Source organism: Eschrichtius robustus, chromosome 17, assembly GCF_028021215.1.
Source record: "Eschrichtius robustus isolate mEscRob2 chromosome 17, mEscRob2.pri, whole genome shotgun sequence".
In the NCBI taxonomy this organism is placed as follows: Eukaryota; Metazoa; Chordata; class Mammalia; order Artiodactyla; family Eschrichtiidae; genus Eschrichtius; species Eschrichtius robustus.
Window position 1 is genome coordinate 86,590,392 of NC_090840.1, and position 17,946 is coordinate 86,608,337.

Genomic DNA, 17,946 nt, shown 5'->3' on the forward strand with positions numbered 1-17,946 from the left:
AGTGGGAGGGAGATCAAGGCCTCTCCTCTGGGCTCAGTGATGAGCAGGGCCTGGCAGAAAACGCCCACCCAGGAGCGGGTCTCAGGGCTGGAGACAGGGCTTTGGCTGGAGGGCAACCCTGTGCCACAGATGTGAGACCAGATCCCACAGACACAGAACCCTGCTAGCGGGACCACACAGAGCCAGTGTGGTCTGTGGGCAGAGGCCACCGGGGCCTCAAAACCACGGCTGCCAGGCTGAACCTCGGTTCTCTCAGTCTGGCTCCTATGGCATAGACACTAGGGCGAAAATGCACTAACCTCCGTGCAAAACCGCAACGTCCTGCTGAACGATGGCCAGCTCTCCATGGACGCCGCAGCCAGAGAGGGCGCAGCCTGGAGCCTCTGGCCTCCGTCCACTGCTCACTCACCGTTCACTCAGCAAGCACTCCTGGGGCCCCCGAGGGCTGCGTGCCGAGCGGCGGACACATACTTCCAAACCTCCAGCTCACGGCAGGGACGTTTCAAGACCTTTTTGGAAGAGGCTGAGGTGAACCATGAAGCCACTGGGGGCCCACCTGCTCCTGGGAAGGTCTGAGAAGACAGAGGCAGATCCAGGCTGCCCGCTTCATCCGGGGAGCCACCTGGGGAGACCCGTCTGCAGTGTTCGGTGATCCTGCTTCAAAAACTGCATGCCTGAGCAAAAATTTCATGGCTTCCAAGATCTGCCCCTAAACGGCTGGTGTGCTGGATGCTGCCTATGCTTCACACACCTTCCCCGGGCCCCCCACTGCCCTGCAGCCCTCGTCACTGTGTGCACAGGCCTCAGCCCCCCACACCTGGGCTGGGGCAGAGCCCTGGCTAGACCAGCATGGATGGCCACTCCCACTGGGCAACCTTTGGCATGGCAGACGCTCACGAACACGGGGTGGCAGACGGCCTGCTGCACTGGCACGTGCTGCCTGCGGCTCCACCCCCGTGCTCACTCTGCCCAGCCCAAGGCGAGCACTGCCGGGCTGGCAGGACCGTGGGCCAGAGTCCTCCCCAAGGAAGGCCAAGCCGGGGCCCACATGGACCTGACGCGTGGCCTTCAGCGACCCCAGGTGGATGCAGCTCTGCGCTCGGCCCCAGGCAGCTGTCAGCAGGCCGCTGTCCATGACGGTCCCAACCTCGGAACGCCTGAGGCAGCTCAGGGCCAGCTCAGCCCACAGCACCTCAACAGCCCGCTGGCCACCTCAGACCCAGTGCTGGGCCAGTGTGCCCACATTCCCCACTGCTCTCAGAAGCCATCCTGAGATGGCCACAAGGCATAGAGTGAGCCTGGCCAGGGCAAATGCTGTAAGTGCACACAGGCTGACTGGCCTCCCTGCCCTTGTCAGGCAGGGTGACCAGGATGGTAGCCTCAGAGTGGAGTGGATGCCGGCTGGCGGAGACATGGGTGCAATGGGTCCTCAAGCAGACCCCCACCTGTCAGCCCGTGGCCAGGGAGGGACCCTGTGCCACAACTGCCTGTGACTCTTCTCAGGGCCTCAGTGCCGAGAAGGGGCTGCCTGAGGACCCCGCATCCCAATGGAGGCCAAGGACGTGCCCCTCTGGGAGATGCTGTGTTTGTGTACCTGCTGCTGCCAGGTGCCACCCAGCGCAGACGGATGCTCTAGCCGCAGTCTGTACTTGAGCTGGTGGCAGAGCCCAGGGGTCCTGTCTGGGTCTTACCTTTGGTGTCGTTGACGGGGTCCATGTGCCGGTAGATGTAGCCCTCCAGGTAGGAGTGGAACTTGGGCGTGGGCGGGAAGAAGGCCAGGCAGATGGCCATGAGCTCCCAGCCGCGGGCCAGGCTCTCGAGGCGGAAGTTCTCGGTGGTCTGCCGGCACAGCTGGATGTAGAGCTCGTCCCGCAGGCCCTGCACACTCCAGCCCTTGGTGGCGATCTCCAGGGCCACGTGCAGCGGGTCAGCCTTGGCGCGCCGGTCGCCCATGTACATCTGGATCAGCTTGAAGACCTCACAGGCCTCCTTCTTCACGTGGCGGTCGCTGGTCACGATCATGGGCTTCTTGATGGACTCGCTGCTCCACGCCAGCATGTTGGCAATGGACACCCTCCGCCGGAAGAGGCCCTGCGTGTGTTTGTTGAAGTGCTTGGAGGCCCAGTTCTCGATGTCGGTCTCCGAGGACGGCTTGCGGAGCGTGAAGGTGGGGAACACGCAGCGGGCGCCGGGCATCACGCTCCGGCTCTGCCGGCCGCTCTCGAACGGGGCGCAGGTGCCGAGGTCCTCAGACTGGGGAGGACAGGGGGGCTGTGAGGGGGTGGGGGCCCCACGTGACCCAGCCAGGTGAGAGGTGCGGCCCCCCTCCCCCAAGCGGGCCCTGAAGCTGCTGGAGGAGAGAGGCCTCGGCGGGGTGGGGTGCGGTGAGGCCGGGCCTGGGCTCCCAGCTCTGCGCCTTGTACTGGTCTAACAGGGACCCAGAGAAGCCCTCCCTCTGACCTTTACCCTGCGGGCTCGGCCTCCGGGAGGTGCCTGCCCTGGTCCGGAGACCGAGGTTTGGGGGTGGCCAGCACGGGTCTGGGGGCAGGAGGGAGTCGAGCATGTGTCTCGTCAGCTTCCTGGGCTGCCGTAGCCCCGGTTGGGAGAGGGCCCGGGGACGCTGCATCCCCAGTGCTCACAGGGGTCTCCCCAGGCAGGGAGCTGGACCGTGCGTGGATGCAGGAAGGTGCTGCCTCCTACTGGCCTTGCTGTGGCTGTTTGGCTTCTGCTGGTTCAGATGGGAAGGGCAGCCCCACAAAGCAGCAGAAACCCCCAGATGCAACATTTGACAGAGAAACGCAAATGTCTCTGGGCCACAACGGCTGCACCCTTTTCCCCAACAAAGATAGCGTTGTAGTCTCGGGCATCGGGCAGAGCGATGCCATGCAGAGGGGCAGAGCCAGGCCTGAGAGGGCCGTGGGCTGCGGCCCTCCGCTCCCGTGATGCTGGGAAGGGAGAGCGTTGCCCCAAGCTTCCGCCCCCTCCCCCCCACCAACAGCCTCCACGTCCTGCACTCAGATAACAGCCCCTCACCCAATACTCTTTGGGGGCTCCCGTCCCCTCTGTCTGGGAGGTGGGCTCTTGTCCCCAAACCCGTGCTGGCCTCCCCCACCCTTGGTCTTGAAAGCAGGGAAGGCACCTCCCTGGGCAGCGCCAGGAGTGGACCTGGGTCAGGCCCTTGGAGCCCAGGTGTCCTGCTGTCCAGGCCCCGCGCTCTTCACACTCCACCCTCCCCCTGCCCCCACCCCCCGCCTCTTCCCATCTGTCCTGATGTCCTCCTGTGTTACAAGCCACAGACAGAAACGCTGCTCTGAGCTCTCCAGTCTGGAGGAACACTAAGTGCCCTGGGGGATGCTGGCCACCTAAGATGCCGTAGTTCTCGGGCATGTCTTCCCCACCAGGACTGGGGGTGGACATGAGGCTCCTGACCCCGGGAGGCCCTGTGGCCACTGCCAGCTCTGAGCAGAGGCCAGGGCAGACCCTCAGCCTTGGCTTCAGGCAGGAGACTGGTGTGAAAGGCCAGGGACCAGGAGGTGAGAACCAGGACACTGGGCCACACCAAGCCCTGGGCACCGGGCTCCTTGCACGCAACCAGGACAGAAGGTGCACGTGGATCCCGAGGGCCTGATGATGTCCGTGCCCAGCACTGAGCCGAGAAGACGCCGCAGGCTGGGCTCCTGCTCTGGCTCCAGCCGCAGCGGGGGGTTCTGGGAGCCACCGGGGGCTTGCTGAGTGCGTCCTGGCCCCGCGCTCTGAGCCACGCAAGGAGCGCCTGGTGCTCTACCTCCACAGCTCACCTGAGAGCCACTCACAGGTGGAAGAGCAGAGGCTCAGGGCTCAGCGGGCAGGTGGCGGCCTCTGTGGCCTGGAATCAGGACATGGCCTCCAGCCCCCTGGCGACCTGGCAGCACTGCTGGGCCCGGCCAGCAGCCGAGGTAAGAGACCCCTGTGCTGGCAGAGACCTGGGGGGCATCTACCGTCTGTCCTCACGCCTGCTGGGAACCGTGAAGCCACACCACCCCTGCCCGGGGACCCGCCTGCGGCCGTGCCCCTACCTGAGAGGGGTGGAGGTAGGGCTCCGGGGAGGCCAGGCTGGTCTGCACGGAGACGCTCTTCTCGAGCAGGACCTGGGGGAAGGCGAGCCTATCCAAGGCGCCCCTCTGCCAGCGCTTGCTCTCCTGCTGCGCCAGCGCCTCGTCCTCGCTGAAGGCGCGCACCACGGGCCCAGGCATGGGCGGCGGCACGGCCCCGTCGCTCTCGTAGCCCGAGCCGTCCTGCTGTGAGTCCCAGCTGCCCCTCTGCTTCATGTGCAAGTGGGCCTGCTGGGCCTCCCAGGCCAGCCGGGCCTGAGCCAGGAAGGGCTCGGCCTCGCCCCGCGTCCCGTCCCCCTCACCTGCCTCGCCCTCTGCGCGCTGTGTGGGCGCCAGGCTGGGGCCGCACAGGGGCCGCTCCTCGCTCAGGGGCTGCTGGCCAAGCGGGTCGCGGTCCCCGGGGCCCTCGGTGGGCAGGGCGCTGGGGGCGTGGCACGCAGAGGGGTTCCTGCTCTTCCTCTTGCGTGTGCCGGGGGAGCAGCCCGTCGAGGACATGGTGTCCTGCTGGCTGGACCAGGACATGGCATCGTCCTGGGCCTGGGCCAGTGGCACGGGCGGCTGGGCAGACCGCCGCTCGGGCCCCTCCATGCTGCTGTAGTCCCCGGACGTGACCCCCAGGCGCTGGTCGCGCAGCAGGCAGGGGCTGGGCTGCAGGGAGAGGGAGCCGCCGCCTGGGTGGGGCGTGTACTTGTGCCTCGGGCCCGCGCGCAGCTTGGGACTGGAGCCGGCCTGCTCCACATACACCAGCTGGCGGACGTACTCCTTGCCAGCCGGGCTGTACTCCAGGCTCAGGTAGCGCTCGGGGCACTTCTGCCTGGTGAGCACCAGCTGCTGGTAGGGCGACGTGGAGGCCTGCTTGGGCGGCTTGCGGCTGGGAGACCGCCGAGGCGAGCCGGCCTGATAGCCCCCGCCGGCCTCAAACTGCACATCCATAGGGGGCTCGTCATAGATGGGGGCCTGGTACTCCACGGGGGGCTCTTCATAGAGGGGGGGCTCGTAGGCATAACGCGGGGAGGACGGCTGAGAGTCGGCGGCGGGCTTGCGAGGCTGCGCCAGCAGTGGGGAGCAGCTCCCTAGCTCAGCCCTCTTCGGGAAGGGTGACGGCCTCCGCTCTGAGAAGAAGACAGGGCCGTCCGCGTCGGGGGTGAAGGTCTGTAGGCTGGGCGAGTGCTGTCCCCCGGAGGGTCTGTGGGAGCGACCCCCGGGCTGGCTGTCCAGGGGGTAGCCGTTGCCCTGGGGGGAGAGGAAGCTGGGCTCCCTGTCGGCAACTTTGACGAGCATGCGCTCCTTGGTGCCCAAGTTCCAGCGGAGCGAGGAGGTCCTGGTGGGGGCGGGGGGGGGGGGGCGGTGCAGTACAGGTTACCTGGGGAGGTCCCGGGGGGGGCAGGTTACCTGGGGAGGTCTTGCGGGGGGGGGCAGGTTACCTGGGGAGGTCCTGGGGGGGGCAGGTTACCTGGGGAGGTCCTGGGGGGGCAGGTTACCTGAGGAGGTCCTGGGCGGGGGGGGCAGGTTACCCGGGGAGGTCCTAGGAGGGGCAGGTTACATGGGGGAAATCCTGGGGGGAACAGGTTACCTGGGGAGGTCTTGGTGGGGACAGGTTACCTGGGGGAAGTCCTAGGGGGAAGAGGTTACCGAGGAAAGGTGGAAATCTGACCCCTTTGCCAGCCTGGACCCATTACCCACCCACTGACCTCATGAGTGTCTGAGGTCAGGGCCCAGAAGGCCTGGTCATTTCTCACTGTCCTCTTCACACCCGCCCCCGCAGGGCTGCAGGTTGTGGGGGCCTGGTGCCTACTGGGGCTCCCAGTAGCGAGCTGTGCACTTTTCATTGCTAAGGCCCTGACCTCTGGTCAGTGCAGCCTAGAGTAGCTGCCCTCCTGTCCTGGGAACTCCCCTCACACATTTCCCTGAAGCCTTCCCCTCTGGGGGCTCTCCTGATCCGGGAGCTTCCCACAGATCCCAGCTGCTGCCCACGGCAACGCTCCCGGCCAGGGCCTCTGTGAGTGTCTCTGCTCTGGTCCCAGGCTACAACCAGGCACAGAACTATTTCTGTAAGGAAGAGCCAGGAGGGGGGGCCTCCCAGAGGCCTCTCTGGCTTTGGAATCTACGAGTACTGCCCTGCAGGCCTCACTCCCGGGCTCAGCACCTGCCCCTGTTCCTACCAGGGGTGGCCAACACACCCCTTGTGCACCAGCATCTCAGGCCCTGGATCTCAACCACAGAGGCTCCTGTGAACTCCAAAAAGGCTAACTGCCCTCCTCTGACTGCCCACACACACAGTCGGCACTCTGCACCTGGACAGAGACGATAAAACTGTCCCCCAGTTCCTGGGAAAGCCTGCATCAGGCTAAGGGAGAGCTGGGGAGCTGTGAGGCCCAAATCACGACCCCGCCACTGAGCGCGGGGGGCCACCCAAGACGCTCAGCCTCTTCTGAGCCTCACTTGCCTGGTGACATGAGTGACACTGCCCCTGGGGATACATGGACTTGACCACACGCCACATCTGCCCACTGAAGGTCTGCACCACGTCCCACAGCTGTACCAGCCATGACGGGCCGGACAAAGTCCCAGAGAGATGAGTGGGGCTCACCTCTGCCACCTGCTCCCCCATCCCAAGAGACTGCTGGCTGCTTTAAAGATTTTCTTTTTACATTTTTAAATTAATTATTTATTTATTTGTTGGCTGCGTTGGGTCTTCGTTGCTGCGCGTGGGCTTTCTCTAGTTGCAGCGAGCCGGGGCTACTCTTCGTCGCGGTGCGCGGGCTTCTCGTTGTGGTGGCTTCTCTTGTTGCGGAGCATGGGCTCTAGGCACGTGGGCTCAGTAGTTGTGGCTCGTGGGCTCTAGAGCGCAGGCTCAGTAGTTGTGGTGCACGGGCTTAGCTGCTCCGCGACACGTGGGATCTTCCCGGACCAAGGCTCGAACCCGTGTCCCCTGCATTGGCAGGCAGATTTTTAACCGCTGTGCCACCAGGGAAGTCTCTTTTTACATTTAGTATTTGGAACATGTGCTTCAGTGTTTGGGATTCCCAGCACTTTTTCAATCTGTGGCCTGACATCTTTTATGATTTTTGGAAACTCTTGACCATATCTTTTCAATATTACTTTTATCCCGTTTCCTCTCTCTCCTTTCCTGGGAATCAACTGCAGTCCTCTTCACTGTGTTCCATATGGTTTCAGGCTGTATTCTGTATTTTCCATCCTCTGGCCTCTCCACACAGATGTGTTCTTCTGATCTACCTTCTAATTTACTAATTTTGGGGTTTTTTTAAAAACATTTTTTTTAATAAGTTTTATATATTTACATATTTACTTATTTATTTTTGGCTGCGTTGGGTCTTCGTTGCTGCGTGCAGACTTTCTCTAATTCCCTCGAGAGGGGGCTACTCTTCGTTGCAGTGCACGGGCTTCTCATTGCTATGGCTTCTCTTGTTGTGGAGCATGGGCTCTAGGTGCGCGGGCTCAGTAGTTGTGCCTCGTGGGCTCTAGAGCAGCAGGCTCAGTAGTTGTGGCGTATGGGCTTAGTTGCTCCGTGGCATGTGGGATCTTCCCGGACCAGGGCTCGAACCCGTGTTCCCCTCATTAGCAGGTGGATTCTCAACCACTGCACCACCAGGGAAGCCCCTAATTTACTAATTTTCTATTCAGCTGTGTTTAAACTGTTCTTACACCCATCTATTGAGTTCTTAGTTTTTATTACTATATTTTTCAGTTCTAGAATATCTAATTCTTTTTTTTTAAGAGCACTTTTAGGTTCACAGCAAAATTGAGCAGAAAGTACAGAGATTTCCCATGTGTCCCCGGCCCCGACTCACGCACAGCTTCCCCAGTCATCAACATCTCGCCATCGATGGTGTATTTGCTGTAACTGATGGACCAACACTGACACATTATAATCGATCACTTAGTTTACCTTAGGGTTCACTCTTGGTGTTGTACATTCTATGGGTTTGGACAAATGGATAATGACTTGTATCCACCATTATAGTATCATACAGAGCATTTTCATTACCCTAAAACCCCCTGTGCCCTGTCTGTTCATCTCTCCCCCCAACCCCCGCCCCATCCCTGGCAACCACTGATCTTTTTATTGTCTCCATAGAAGCCAAATCTGAAGCCAAATCAATGAGCAAATCTTTGGCCTCTAAATAAGCCAATCTGAAAAGGCTACATACCATGATTCCAGAATGTCAGAGTCAGAATCACGCAATGCGCAGCCTTTTTAGGTTGGCTTTAGCTGATGTGCATTTAAGGTTCCTCCATGTCTTTCCATGGCTGATAGCTCATTTCTTTTTAGTGCTGAGTAACCCCTTGTCTGGATGGATCATAGTTTATTTCTTTGTTCACCTACTGAAGGACATCTTGGTCATTTCCAAGTTTTGGCAACTATGAATAAAGCTGCTGTAAACATCTGTGGACAGGATTTGATTTGAACATAAAATTTCAGCTCCTTCCGGTAAATACCAAGGAGCACAACTGCCGAATCATTAGAGTATATTCAGTTTTGTAAGAAACTGCCTGTCTTCCAAAGTGGCTGCACCACCCTGCGTTCCCGCCAGCAATGAATGCGAGTCCCTGCGGCTCCACACCCTCTCCTGCATCTGGCGTCCTAAGTGTCTGGAATAGGTGTGGAGTGGTATCTCGCTGTTGATTTAATTTGCGTTTCCCTGATGACAGATGACACGGAGCAGCTTTCATATGCGTATGTGCCATCGGTGTATGTTCTCTGGTGAGGTGTCTGTTCAGGTGTTTGGCCCATTTTATTTTTATAAATTTACTTATTTATTTATTTATTTATGGCTGCATTGGCCCGTTTTATTTTATCTATTTGTTTATTTATGGCTGCATTGGGTCTTCACTGCTGCGCGCGGGCTTTCTCTAGCTGCAGCAGGCAGGGGCTACTCTTCGTTGCGGTGCGCAGGCTTCTCATTGTGGTGGCTTCTCTTGTGGAGCATGGGCTCTAGGCACGCGGGCTTCAGTAGTTGTGGCACGCGGGCTCAGTAGTTGTGGCTCGCGGGCTCTAGAACAAAGGCTCAGTAGTTGTGGCGCACGGGCTTAGTTGCTCCGCGGCATGTGGGATCTTCCCGGACCAGGGCTTGAACCCGTGTCCCCTGCACTGGCAGGTGGATTCTTAACCACTGCACCACTAGGGAAGTCCCTTTGGCCTATTTTAAAATCAGGTTGTTTTCTTACTGCTGGGTTTTGAGAGTTCTCTGTATATTTCAGATAACAGTCCTTTATCATTTGTGTCTTTTGCAAACGTTTTCTCCCAGTCTATGGCTTGTCTGCTCATTCGCTTGACACTGTCTTTTGCAGAACAGAAATTTTTAATTTTAATGAAGTCCGGCTTATCAACTGTTTCTTTCATGAATCATGCCTCCGATGTTGTACCTAAAAAGTCACTGCCAAACCCAAGGTCACCTGGGTTTTCTCCTCCGTTACCTTCTAGGAGTTAGTTTTGTGTTTTACATTTAGGTCTCTGATCCATTTTGAGTTAATTTCCATGAAGGGTGTAAGGAATGTGTCCAGATTCATTTTCTTGCCTGTGAACGTTCAGTTGTTCCAGCACCATCCGTTGAAGAGACCATCTTTGCTCCGTTGCATTGCCTTTGCCCCTTTGTCAAAGATTAGTTGACTATATTTATGGGGATCTATTGGTTGTTTCTCCAGTCTATTCTATTTATCTGTCTATTCTTTTACCAATACCACATTGTCTTGGTAAGGGTAGCTTTATAGTAAGTCTTGAACTCGGTTAGTATTACTCCTCCAACTTTGTTTTCCTTGAATATTGTGTAGGCTGTTCTGGATCTTTTGCCTCTCCATAGAAATTTTTTTTTTTAACATCTTTATTGGAGTATAATTGCTTTACAATGGTATGTTATCCATAGAAATTTTATTATCACTTTGTCAATATCCACAGAATAACCTGCTGGGATGCTGAGATTGCATTGAATATATAGATCAAGTTGGGAAGAACTGACATCTTCCTCCATTTACTTAGTTCTTCCTTGATATCTTTCATCAGAATTTTATAGCTTTTCTCATATAGATTTTGCACATATTTTGTTAGATTTATACCTATTTCATTTTGGGGGATACTAATGTAAATGCTACTGACTTTAACTTCAAATTCCACTTGTTCATTGCTAGTATATAGGAAAGCAATTAACTTTTGTATATTTAGCTTATATCCTACAACCTTGCTATAATCACTTAGTTCTAGGAGTTTGTCAGTTCTTTAGGATTTTCTACATAGATGATCATGTGATCTGTAGACAAAGACAGTTTTATTTTTTCCTTCCCAATCTGTATATCTTTTATTTCTTTTTCTTGTGTTACTGCATTAGCAAGGACTTCCAATACGATGCTGAAAAGCAGAGGTCAGAAGGGAAACCCTTGTCTTGCTCCTGGTCTTAGTGGGAAAGCTTTGAGCTTCTCACTACTATGTATGATGTTAGCTGTAAATTTTTCACAGATATTCTTCATCAGGTTAAGGAAGTTCCTCTCTAGTTCCTAGTTTACTGAGGGTTTGTTCTTTTTTTTTAATCATGAATGGGTGTTGGATTTTTGCCAAATGCTTTTTCTGCATCGGCTGATAAGATCATGGATTTTTCTTCTTTGGCCTATTGATGTAATGGAGTATACTGATTCTCAAATGTTGAACCAACCTTGCATACCTAGGATAAATCCCACTTGGTCATGGTGTGTAATTCTTTCTATACAGTGGTGGATTTGATTTGCTAATATTTTGTTGAGGATTTTTATATCCATGTTCATGAGAGAGACTGGTCTCTCTATCTTTTCTTTTCTTGTAATGTGTTTTTCTGATTTTGATATTAGGGTAATACTGACCTCATAGAATGAGTTAGGAAGTATTCCCTCTGCTTCCATCCTTTGAAAGAGACTGTAGAGAACTGGTATTAATTTCTTCCATAAATGTTTGGTAGAACTCGCCAGTGAACCCAACCCATCTGGGCCTGGTCCTTTCTGTTTTGGAAGATTATTAATTATTGATTCAACTTCTTTAACAGATGCAGACCTATTCAGATTGTCTATTCCTTGTTATATGAGTCTTGGCAGATCGTGTCTTTTAAAGAACTGGTTTATTTCACGTAGGTTATCAAGCTGTGTGCACAGAGTTGTTCATAGCATCCCTGTATTTTATGTTTTTTTCGGCCACGCGGTTTGCGGGATCCTAGTTCCCTGACCAAGGATCGAACCTGGGCCCTCAGCAGTGAAGGCACAGAGTCCCAACCACTGGACCGCCAGGGAATTCCCTGTATTTTCTTTTTAATGTCCAAGGAATCTGTAGGGATATCGCTTCTTTCATTCCTGATATTAATAATTTGTGTCCTTTCTCTCTTTTTCTTAGACTGGCTAGTGCTTATTGGTTTTATTCATCATTTCAAAGAACCAGGTTTTCATTTCACTGATTTTTTTCCATTAATTTCCTATTTCAATTTCATTGATTTCTGCTCTAATTTTTAATATCTATCTTTTCTTCTGCTTACTTTGTACTTAATTTGCTCATCTTCTCCTAGTTTCCGAGAATGAAAACTTGGATGATTGATTTTAGATTTTTCTTCTTTTCTAATATATGCACTCACTGATATAAATTTCCCTCTAAGTACTGCCTTTATCACACCCCACAAATTTTAAGTTGTGTTTTCATTTTTATTCAGTTCAAAATATTTAAAAATTTCTCTTGAGATTTCTTCTTTGACCCATGTGTTATTCAGAAGTGTGTTGTTTAACCTGCAAGTATTTGGGGGTTTTCCAGCTTTCTTTCTGTTACTGATTTCTAGTTTAATTCCATTGTGGTCTGAGAGCAGATACTGTATTATTTCTTTTAAATTTGTTAAGCTGTGTTTTATGGCCTAGAATGTGATCTATCTTGATGAAATTATTTGATTTGGAAAAACTGCCATCTAATATCTTGTACAAATGAATCATATTTATTAAAGTGAGTGTCTGATAACTCCAAAATATAGATCTCCGGTGGGTCTGTTTCTATTATCTGTTTTTGTTTCTAATCAGTTCTGGCAATTTTAGACTGAAATTCTGGTGACTGTGTATGAAAAACTGTAGAGATAATTTGAGGCTCTGGTTTACTTTTGTTTCTAGCAGGCAGCTGGGATAAGGGCAGATCACCTGAATCCCTTCTGGGACTGAGTTGACTGGAATTCGGGCGTCTATTCAAGGACTGGTCTACTTATGGCTCACCCTATGCCTTCGTGTAGCCTTTCAGGAGTCCCAGTAGAAACATGGAATGCTGCCAAGGTCCCCTCTGTGGCTCCTGAGGTGGTGACACGTGTGCTGGGCTGCACTGACTGCCAGACCTTGGCCACACGTCCTGGCTCCTCGGATGCCTGCGGGAATATTTGGTCTATTTTGTTCTTGTTGTACAGGCTGGTCTCAGTTAAGTGAATCCACCATCACAGAAAGGAGAAATCCCAAGCGTCTTAAGAAACCAGTTGTGTAGTCTGGTCCTCCGCCTTTGTCCTCTGACTGAGGCTGGGGCTTTCTGGATAAGGCCATGAGTCCTAATTACTGGGCGTGGGTGAGGCAGGACTTAAGAGAACCAGGGTCAGCAAGTGCGATCAGGGTGAGAGTGAGAGGCCTCGAGCCGGGCAGCCTGCTCCGGCATGACCAGGACCAAATCCTGCAGCCTGACCTCACCACCCAGGGCAGAAGTCAGCCTGCAGCCAGGGCTCCACTCCTGGTTGCCGGAGGCTGCTCGCGGCCTGCCCCCCAGGCCAAGCAGGCAGAGCGGAGGGCGGCAGTTAGTGTGCCCGGGGCCAGCAGACCCAGAGAGCCAGCTCTGGAGTCCCAAAGATCTGTGGCCGAACTCCAGGCCATTGTTCCCTGGCTGCAGGCTGTGGGAAATCACCTCCCGGCTCTGTCCCAGTGTCATCAGTTCCTAGGAGGATTAAACAACACGATGCGCATACGATGAAGTCCTTAGCTCAGTGTGCCATGTCGGGCGGAGTCCAGAGAGCAGTCTACTCCGGGGCCAGAGCGCTTCCATTGAGTCAGGGCAGAGGCGGCAACGGGGCAGCAGGAAGGAAGGTGCCCGGCAGGCAGGCGGCGCCCTGGCTGAGGGCGGGCCACCCGCACAGGAGCCTCTGGCTCCATCCCCAAGGCAGGCCCCGGGGCCGCGGGCTCCACGTCTTACGGGGAAACGAGGGCCGCCTGGCTCACAGAGCAGACGCCGGCCTCACTTCCCGCCCCACAGGCCGGCCCCCCGCAGCCCCGCAGGCCGGCCCCCCGCAGCCCCGCAGCCCCGCAGCCCCGCAGGGCCCCCGCCGCGCCCCCTCCAGCCTCCCGCCCGCCCGCCGACCCCTCCGGCTCCTCGTGGCTCCCCAGACCAGGCGTCCCCTGCTTCTCTCTCGACCCCTCATCCCCTGTGGGCTCCGCTCGGGCGCCGCCCCACGCCCTTGTTCGGAGGAGGCTTCCGGCCCACGAGGGGAGAGGCGGCCTCCCACGCCCGGGAAGTGCGGTGGGAGCGTGCGGGCGGGGCCTCCGCTCAGCGCAGGGCAGCCGCCGTTCTCCAAACAAGGAGACGCCGCCTCAGGGAAGCGCTGCCCCACGTGCGGCACCCAGAACCCCGAAGGAGCGGCAGGGAAGCCGGGCTCGGACGCCGCAGCGTGGGTCTGGAGGGAAGCCTCTGCCCCAGATGCGGGCGCAGCTCACGCGCGACGAGAAGAGACCACGTCACAAAACCGGAGCCACGTGGTCCTCGGACCACCCCGCAAACCGCAGGCCCCTGACATGCCCCGCGCCGGGCTGCACGGCCGCCGGCACACGGCCCTCCTCCCCCACAGTCTCCCTGTCCTTCCCGCTGTGCCGGCTGAGGGAGCTGCTCTCACACCCGGCCCAGGTTGCACCGGGACGGCAGGGCCAGGGCAGCGCCGCGCCACCACAGAGCAGGTGGCACGTGCATCCCGCAGGGCCCGGGGCCGTGATGCGCAGCCGGCAAGAGCAGGACTCAGTGCACGGGAAGAAACACGTCCGGGGATCTGACCTGCCCTGGAGCCGGGGGTGAGGCCCTGCCTGTCAGCCACCGCACCCCTTTACCACGGAGAACGTGGGAGGCCACAAAACGCATCTGTGGACACCACCACACCACCGGCCCCACGCAGGCTCAGACCCCTTCCCACATCAACGAGCCCGGTCACCACATGCAAGCTCAATCTCTAAACTGAGCAATCTGCCAAAGGCCCCTCGCACCTTCAAATCCCTCCACAATACACATTACTACTGCTGGCCTGTGCTGGGGGCACCCAGGCCACCAGGGGCCTAGCACCCGTCCCGGCCCCCCTCGGCTGCAGGGGAGGTGCTTCCTCCAGCCTGGACACACGAGCTGACCAAGGGATGGTCCCTGCCCAGACCGACGGCTGCTGTGCCCAGGGTCCTGAGGGTCGTATCCAGAAACCCCAATGCCCTGCAAGGCCAACCCAGGGCCGAGGGAGGCCACCCTCCTCCCTTCCCTTCGGCTGGCACCAGTCTTCCCCACGTGGCCTGGAAAGCACTCCGATGTGTGGCCCGGAGCTCCCAGGGAGACCACATGCTGAGGAGCCCCCGAGGGGTCTGCCAGGGGCCAGGGCCAGTACCACGGACTCAACAGCTCCCCAAGCTGCGCAGTGACTGGCAGCTGCCATGCGAGCCTGGGGCCACTCTGCCCCGGCGCTGGTGGCCCTGACGCCCTCTCCTCACGTTCCACTGGCTGGGGCAGGGCCCTGCATGCTGTGCACGCCCAGCTGGTTGCTTCCTGCCGAGCCAGAGTCTCCTCCAGCTCACCGAAGAGCTGCCAGGAAAACAACCCCCGGGTCAGGAGACAGGGCCAGGCCTGAGGCAGGGGCCCTACCTGCAGTGGAGAAGGCGGCCATCCGCGCTGTAATCCCGGTAAATCTCATAGTCGTTCCCAAGGAGACCTCCTGACGGCGAAGAACTGAAACGCAGCAAAATGAAAAGGAGACGTGACCAAAAGTGCAACCATTTAGAAACACGATACATCAAAAACAACACGCCTTTCTTTCACTTTTCAGAATGTGGGTGCTGTCCTTTTAGTTTCTCATCCACAGCTCCTGCCCACAAAGTCGTCCCTGTCATCTGGTCTGAGTATTTCTTGTGCCCTCACCACCCCTCCCTGGTGCCTGGAACGTGGCCCGGATTGAACGGACTGGAGGCCCGCCGCCCTCCTACAGGGACAGCCCACTACGGCCCAGGTCCACCTCAGAGCTGGGGCTCCAGCCGATGAGCTCCGGCTGGGCCTGGGCCGGGGCTGGAACCCGAGGCAGGTGAGGCAGACACACTTCTGCTCCCACAGGGCTCACACTCCGGGTGCAGTCCACTGCAGAACGAACCAGAACCTCAGGCTGCTGTAGGACCAGACCGGAAACAGCTCCAGGGATGGCTCTCTGGGGGGGTGCGTCTGAGCTGTGGACAGGAAAGCGGGCCCACAAGGGGGCTGAGCTGGGCATAGCCCGGGAACAGGAAGAGGCCACTGTGCTGAGACGCAGTGGGTGGTGAGGAGGGGGACACAGAGGGGCTCGGGCCAGGCCACCAGGCCCCATGGGCTGGCCACGCCAGGAAGCCTGCACACCCCTTCAGGTCAGGGGGCAGCTAACTACAGCCTGTGGGCCACATCCAGCCTGCTGCCTGTTTTTGTATAGCAGGTGAGCTAAGAACGGTTTATATATTAAAAATTTTTTGTGTGTGAAACGTGAAAACTACACGAGATTCAAATTCCATTGTCCGTCAGGAACACGACATGGGAACACAGTCCCATTCGCTCATCTGCAACAGTGACGTGCGTGGCCACGGCAGAGACCACAGGAGGTGCTTGCATCACTCAGCGTGGCGCAGGCCCAGCGATGCAGCTGCAACTCATCGGCCTGAGTGCCACATGCATGGCTGACCCATGACATTTCACTGACGCTTTTACTACCCTGCCTACCCACAAAGCCACGCCATGAAGAGAGTGGGCCTGTACTGTTATGCCTTTCAGGCGCGGTGGCATGCGGGCTCTTTTTTTTTTTTTTTAATGTTATTAAATGACAAAACATATTTAGAGGCTTTATTTAAAAATCTCTCACTGTTCACTATCAAAGTTACAAGATTGCATAAAAAAAGACTGTAAACATAGGAAATTTTCATTAAGGAAAGGTGGGTTTACTGTAATTTGATCTTTTACAAAAAATTACTGAAAGTTATTGATAACAGAATTTCTCTTTTACTTTCTTAAGTCTAATTCTCTTGAAAATTAAACCAGTGTTTCCACTCCCTCGAGCTAAAGTTCAACGATGGTCACCTTAGGAAATACCCCTGTTTATTTGTTAATCAGAAATACAAATTGAGTGGCACATAGTTCCATTTTCTTCTTAGGCCAAAGGTTTCAGCTTCATTATATTTTACAAGAAAACAGAAGACTTGCAGTGGTCCTGTAAAGTCTTTCATGTCGCAGCTGAGGTTTAAGGACGGCAGCGGAGGAAAGCAGTGGTGATGCAAAGTAAGACCAGCCCAAGTGCCCTTATCTGACATGGAATCTTTTTCCTGTTTGGCTTGTAGCAGTGTTTCTGGTCAGGTTGCCTCCACCAAACCTGACTGAAGCAGAAAGGTGACATGCTCGGGTAAATCCTATTTAAGGGTGATTCCGTTCAAGCAAATGGTTGATCCCTCAATCTGCTGGTTGCGGGATGATACGAATATGAAGAAAATTATCCGGGTGGCTCAGGTGTTCCCTCAGCCACTGCAAAGGTGTTTCCAACACTGGTTCAATTCCATGAATCCTCACTTGATTCTTTTTTTTCCCCATCTTCAGGAGCAACTGCAGAAGGACAGACTTCTTTGAGGAGATCTCCTAGTGTATGCAATTGGCCATCTGTAGCCACAGGACGAAAAAGCTGCCGAATGAAAGGCCGTTCAGTTGTTGTCTGGTATATTCTAAAAGGGATGTAACGAAATCCATTTTCCTCTGCAGGATAGTCCATGAGTTTCCGACTGATGGCCCAAAACTGGTCAAATCTGTCATTTTGTAAACCCATCCAGAGTTGCTTGTGATCTTTTTTCTGCATTTCATTGATTACTTGACTTTTGTGCTTTAAAGCATCCGCTTCTTTCACACAAGACATAAAATGAGCTTCAATTACATCCTTAGATGGACAGTGCAGAAGGTCCTTTTCTGGAAAACTCTTAAAATGTACTGTGATGTTCCAAGGAAGAGCTGAACTTGATGCAAGAAGATCAAAGAGCAAACCAATTGGATAATGCCATTTCAGTGGTGTGCCTTCGTATTCAAACCATATCTCACTAATGTCTTCTTGTCTCATAACCTTCTCAAAGTGCTTTTTCACTTTGTCAGTTACCAACGTCAAATAACTTAACTCTTGGCAAAAGCAAATAATATGGTTCTGCCTCCCGTTCAGTTATCTCATCCTGATAGAGGGTGAAGCAAGTTGGAATTCGTCCAAACCACACATCTCGAAGCACATCTTTGTCATCTGTCATTCGTCAGGTGGTTAAAGCAGTACATATAGGCTAAATTCTTTTCCAGCCAAAGCCAAACAGAAGCTCAGGCTTCTCCTCTGCCTTCCTGCACCGGTGAGGACGCGCGGGTCTCGGGCTCTGGCTGGGCGGCGGCGGAGAGCGCCAGACACACTGTCCCGCAGACGTGCACCAGACTGGCCATGCGGGCTCTTTGCTGCTGGGTCGGTAGGACACACAGCCCTGCTGGAAGCACTGCAATGTCCCAATGTGCACAACAGTCAGAGCCCGAAATGGAAATCTCATCGCAGCAGAATTACTTCACAGAATGAAAATGAAAAGGACCCTTACACCAAGTAAGCTCCCAAGTGGC

The 17,946-nt window shown here is 55.3% G+C and overlaps 1 protein-coding gene and 1 pseudogene across 7 annotated transcripts in view; both read right to left on the reverse strand.

Moving 5' to 3' along the window:
* ARHGAP39 (Rho GTPase activating protein 39) overlaps positions 1 to 17,946 on the reverse strand; it is an 82,428-nt gene that overhangs the window by 9,673 nt on the left and 54,809 nt on the right. For all 7 annotated transcript variants that reach the window (XR_011070817.1, XR_011070818.1, XM_068526102.1 and 4 more), the window contains 3 exons: positions 14,956 to 15,039; positions 4,056 to 5,412; positions 1,692 to 2,253 (listed from right to left, as the gene is read on the reverse strand). Coding sequence is in view for 5 of the 7 variants with exons in the window: in XM_068526102.1 (XP_068382203.1) it covers positions 1,692 to 2,253; positions 4,056 to 5,412; positions 14,956 to 15,039 (2,003 nt within the window). In the remaining 2 variants the exon portion in view is untranslated. The remainder of the gene's footprint in view (positions 1 to 1,691; positions 2,254 to 4,055; positions 5,413 to 14,955; positions 15,040 to 17,946) is intronic.
* On the reverse strand, positions 16,779 to 17,765 carry LOC137751541 (autophagy protein 5 pseudogene; annotated as a pseudogene).